General features: G+C 36.2%; 1 protein-coding gene across 1 annotated transcript in view; it reads right to left on the reverse strand.

Moving 5' to 3' along the window:
- Positions 1-1061, reverse strand: part of LOC109587888 (uncharacterized) — a 3744-nt gene extending 2683 nt beyond the window's left edge. The window contains exon 1 of the mRNA XM_020004108.1: positions 1037-1061. Within this exon, the coding sequence (XP_019859667.1) occupies positions 1037-1061 (25 nt within the window). The remainder of the gene's footprint in view (positions 1-1036) is intronic.
- Positions 1062-5930: the final 4869 nt, after the last annotated feature.

Raw genomic sequence — 5930 nt, forward strand, 5'->3', positions numbered from 1 at the left:
AAGTTCGTATCTCTTCATTTAGTAGAATAGATACACTCAACTGCTGTAGACTGGTATTGTGTCTGAGACCAGTTGTTAGGAAATACAAGAATGAGCTGGGAATCTCATTATACCATTCATGAGTAATTTCAAGGCATTCCAATGTTTGATTTTGAGCTAGCATGTTTTTCAGACTAATACCCATGCTACTAGTAGCTCTCTTCCCCTCTACTTTCACACTCAGAGCTTTAAGTGTAGTATTGGTTTGTAGAATAGTGAAAAGTTGAATAGCACTCTCAACTGTGTCTAGTGGTAAAGTAAGTGTATGTAGACTGGGATGAGAGAGAAATAGAGGATGTGGTGGGTATGGATCATGTAGTATCAGACAGTGCAATCCTTTGATATGTGGAAGGAGTGATGACATCAGTTTACTACTCCTCCATCTTCCTATCTCTAGAGCAGTCAGTGGTGTGTTCACCTCTACTATATTCAGTGATGATGGTAGGAGTTTATCAGGTATATCCAGTGAAAGAGCTTGTAATGTGTTGTTGTCCTTTAGTAACTGCTCTATTACTCCATCAGGTAGAGGAGAAGTATCAGCAGACAGTGATAGAGCTAATGATTTTAATGTCTTGTTTCTTGTAACTCCTCTTGTGACACTAATAATGGTGATTGTTATTTCCTCATTTCCACTGTACTCAATCTTCATTTCTTGTAGTGTTGAATTCATTTCTATACATTTCTCAAGTTCAGCACACTTGTCTGTGTAGTATGTATTGTCAACTGTTGGTATAGAAGGAAAGGTCATTCCTAAGTGTATTAGCTTCAATTGAGGAAGATTAAAGAACTGTAACAATACAAGACAAGAAAAATATTGACCAGCACCAGTTAATTCACAGTAGCATTCCTGAACATTGAATAGAAAAAATGGTTGTAATAATTTGTGTATTAATTCATCAGTGGGTTCATCCAACTCTACCTCCAGTCTCTTACACTGGGTCTGTAGTGAGTTACTGGTTAGTCCAGCAGTGAAGACTGATAGTGACTGGTTAGATACCGTCCCCAGGTGCAAGTGATTCCATGTTGTGTTAGAGTAATTTATACAATAACTGAGACACAACCAGTCAAACAGTGATAATGATACTCTATCAAGACACAGTGAGTGGTTGTTGATGGATTGTGCTAATACTCGACATAATGTTGTGTTCTGTGATTCGTACAAGAGTTGAAGAAGAAAGATGGGAACATTATCAAAATCATCAGAATCAATATGATCAAATTGCTGAATCTCAGGATTCTGATAAAAGCAGGGGAAATATTTTTCAAAGCCAAATAAAGACTTTCTTTTACACTGTAAGTCAAGTTGCTCATTAAAATACTGTTGATAGCTCTCATGTTCAAGGTGAGTTAGACCTGCTACAAACCTCAGACACATCTGAAAGTGATCATCATCAAAGTGATCCTTAAACACTTCCTCTGTCTTCTTCTCATGCTTAGCTATCCACCATGCAGCTAGAAATTCCTGTATACTCAAGTGAAGGAACTGATACTTTTTCTCATCATATTCTAGGAATGTTGTCATCAATCCAAGATAGTCTTCTTTCACTGCCTTACTCATCAGTGACTGTAGTTGATGTGAAGAGAATGCCATTCTTGTATTTGCCAGGTTAGTATAAGCTATTTGACACATGTCTTGTAAAGGTTTAGTTAACTGTGATGGTAATGTAGAAAGACTACCTAAAGTATATGGGTCAATATCATGTCTTGGTTTTATTTCCACATGTCTTCTGATAGTTTGTAGGATAAAGTTCTCATACAGTTGAGTGAGTGTTGTTGGTAAGTGTCCTCCTTCCTTACAATAAACTTAGTATGACCATGGAGCAGACTAGTGGTACATAACACAATGATTGGACATCATTTCGTACTTTAAGATCATTAATGAGTTTCACTGCTAGTTGTGAGTCCTTACTGCTTTGAGTAGTTATGAAAGGTTTGTGATTTTTATCATCTTTTTTTTTCTTATCAATAAGTTCTTGTGCTAGCTTTACATCCTTTTGAAGTGTTTGTATAATTACTGTTGATATTTCTTCTTTAGAAAACCCAATGACTTGAACATGTCTACTGAGAGTATCCATTTTTAAAAGTGACGAGGAGGCATAGCTACGAGAGGTAACAATTACTGAACATTGGTCTAACTGCTCTTTTTGAATGATACTAGCAGCTAATGAAGACTGTCTAAGTTGTTCACTTAGTTCATCCCAACCATCAAAGATTATCAATAATCCTTCTCCATTCCTCCTCGCAAACCATTTAGTTACCATGGGAACTTCATAACGTCTATACTCAAACAGGTCAGATAGTGTGGTAGCTGTCGCTATCTTGCTATTCCTTAAAGGACAGTAAAGTACCAAGTCATACTGTTGGTATAGAAGTGTTCTGTTCGACCACATATTTAACAGTTTACGACAGAGTGTTGTCTTGCCAATACCAGGAGGACCGTCTATTACTACTCTGAGAGACAGAGAACTATCTGTGGGCTGGAGGACATCTTCAACACTTATCTCTTTGTTTTCAGTTAGTTTAACTGTTTTATCAACTTGTCCTCTTAGCAGATGCCAAGCTGACTCTGCTTGTGTGCTGGAGTCTTGTTTTTCTATTAGTGCTAGTCTTCCAAAAAAATCTTTTCCAATTCTTGGTGGCCAGTCTGTAGCAACAATAGGTTGGTGTTTGTAGTGTTGTTTCATATCGTCAGCATATCCTTGAACATCTTCAGGTATTGAACTAATGGATGTGACATTATCAGGTATAGACTGACCTAATGTAATGAGATATAATGACTATATTGATCACTGATAATGTACACACACACTCACCTAACTGGTGTAATATAGAGGTAGCAATATCTGTTAGTGTACGATGTTGTTGGTTTATTAATACATGACAAATATCAATAAGATACTGTTCTGAATTAAGAGAGGATTCCATTAGTCCTTGTATCATAGACACTAATTGGCTTGATTTTCTAAAATCAGAGATTCCTGCTGCTATTTGTATGTATTCTTTAGTATCCAGTGGTATCAGTCCTTTAGCATACAGTGCATCAGTTACTCTGTAAAGGCTAGTAGTAATAGCATCAGTGAGTTTAGCAGAATGAGTCCTTAATATATCCTTTGGATTACCTGCAGTAGTGTATCAGTTAATGAGTGTTGTATTAAGTGTATGTTTACCTGATGTAATACTAGTAATAGGTTTATAAATTATAGGAATTGATGATACAGTAGATACTACTGGTACAGTACTAGACTTTGGTGCATCAGTATTACCTACTAGTAATTAGTTAGCTATGTGTAAGCTATATGCTTACCTGATGTACTGGTAACTGTTATTTCCATATTATCATCCATTCCCCCAGTAGGCCAATTCATTTTTTGTTCAATATAATTAACTACTTCATTCTCTTCACAGTGTTTCAAAGCATTAATGACATCTCTCCATGATACTGTAGGATTAACTTGTAACCATCATTTTATGCAAAGCCATTTTCATGAGGTGAGCATTTCTTTTTGTTTTATCTATTATATTGACATCAGATTGTGTTATTCCAGGAAGACAAAGAGCAAATGGTTTCCAGTTAACAAGTGGTTTAAGACACTTTGCAAATAAAAGACAAGATGGTCGATCATCAATCATAGGACCTGGATTGAGTTCAATATCTCCTGATAATAGGAGGAGTTTACGCAGACAAACAATCAAATAGGGATCATTGTAAATCAGGTTAGAACTGCTGCCTCCAGGTAAGACTACTGACTGGAGGTAATTCGTATCAGTAACAGTAACACCAGTAGTACATTGCACTTGGTAGCAGTTACCTAATAATAAAATACCAGTAAATATACAAGTACAAAGTTGCAATTGCTGTTTACCTGTTGGTAGAATCATCAAGATGTGTCTTAATAAAGAGAGAGAGAGAAAGAGGAGGAGTAAGAAAACAATAAGAGACAGAGCTGCTGGCAGTTTAAATGTTTTCTCTCCTGATGTAGCACTGCCTGACTTGCTGTCTACTGTAGCTTTGAATGAGTGAGAGTGGCGGCCATTAGCTGGTCTACTGGAGGCAGCTTGACAGTAGTTCCACAGTCCAATACTTGCTCTCCATTGAGAGACATCAATCATCTTGTATATATTCTAAACAATAAACAGCTATAATAATATTGAATTATTAAATTAGAATTTACTGTACAGGATATAAATTTTCATGGGACATTTAATTTAATAGATTTTGTGGGTGATTTCTTAACCAAAAAAGTTATTACCATAGAAATACTTACTGCGCATGTGCAGCAAGTGTACATAATGCATGTGCACATGCAAAAATGTGAAATTTGATCCACTCAAATTAAAAAATTGAGAGCTTTTCCTAAAAACACATAATTTTTTATCCTCAAAATTTTCCAACCTGTATTTATGGTAATTATTACATACCGTATAGCAGGTAATTTTTGGTGGTTGAAAATTTTGAATGAAACTTTAGAATAAAAATTAGTTAGTTTTATTTTCGACTAGACAAAAACAGTTGATCTGATGTCTTCATTAGACTGATAGCATTAGAAAGAGGTCCTAGGTCCCCTGGTCAGGGGTCAGGAAGAGATCCTTTAGAAGGTGAACGCTGTTTTCAAGGCCATCTATGCTTATTATTATGTTATTATTAATTTATTATGGTCACACCTATCTTCAGAATTAATTTTCATCCAGAATTAATGGCAACGAAACAGACAAAAATATCTACCAGTCGAAAATTACCTGCTATACATGGTAGTGCAGGCTATGCAGCACTCAGTGTTATTGTGATGATTAGATATAACATGGTACATGCCTTTTATCATAATATGGCTTACAACTCTTTTTTACCACAGCCCATTCAATGAATTCATTAGACTGCTTCACATGACTGTTATTATAGCTATCAATTACAATCTACAACTAGTCATCATAATTACTATCATAGCAGTTACTATAGTATGGGCGATTTTATAGTCGCAGATTGATTACCAATGAAGCCAACCAGCTACAGAGGCAGAACAAAATTTCTTCAAAATGTTTTAATTTTTAAAGCCTTATAAATTTTATTGCATGGACTGCTTTCAAAAATTTGATTACATTAACTAGATCTACACAAAAAATCACAAAAAAATCCAATAGAAAAGACTAAGGATGTCTTGGAATTTATATCATAATATTCATGAGTAATGCAGTGATTGGCAAACAACTATGATGATTGATGGTTACTGTTACGCTGTATCACATAGGTACTAGTTTTAAAATTTTGCAAAGGTTATAATGGCAAGACTAATTTTAAGCTACATTAGCTCGTTATTGTCTCCCACTACACTTATGACAATAATAAAAGTTCACCAAAATTGAACAAACCCCAGGAGCTCAATATGCTTCTCCTTCCCTCATTCCACCCTCAGGCCAGTACCAGAACTGAGCAGTTGGGTATCATGTTCATGCTAACAAGTCATTTGGATATTAGTGGATCTCTTATGATCTAGGGCCTAGGGGTACGGGTAGTCTCGCTAGGTCATTGGGGTGGACGCCGTCCACCCACTGGGTGGCTAGCGAAACTAATCTAGGGGTGAATTTATATAGATCTAGATTTATTAGATCTAAAATAATCTAGCTACCTTCAATTAAATATTGATGTTCAACTAGGTCAGTCTCTGGAAGCACCGAAGCAGACTAGAGTAGAGTTCAATAAATTATTGGTCGGACAAAAAAAGAAGGCAGAAAAAATGGGGTGACACTGGCCACGGAAGGGGGCGAGACTATCGTACCATCTATGGTCCCAGATACTATCTCAGTGCCCTAGCCTTCATCTATCCATGGCCTAGTCAGGCTCCTCCTGACTATCCACAGATACACTAAATTATTATGCATTTATTAGCTGTGCCATT

This window comes from Amphimedon queenslandica, unplaced genomic scaffold (assembly GCF_000090795.2).
Source record: "Amphimedon queenslandica unplaced genomic scaffold, v1.1 AMPQUscaffold_12402, whole genome shotgun sequence".
Lineage (NCBI taxonomy): Eukaryota > Metazoa > Porifera > Demospongiae > Haplosclerida > Niphatidae > Amphimedon > Amphimedon queenslandica.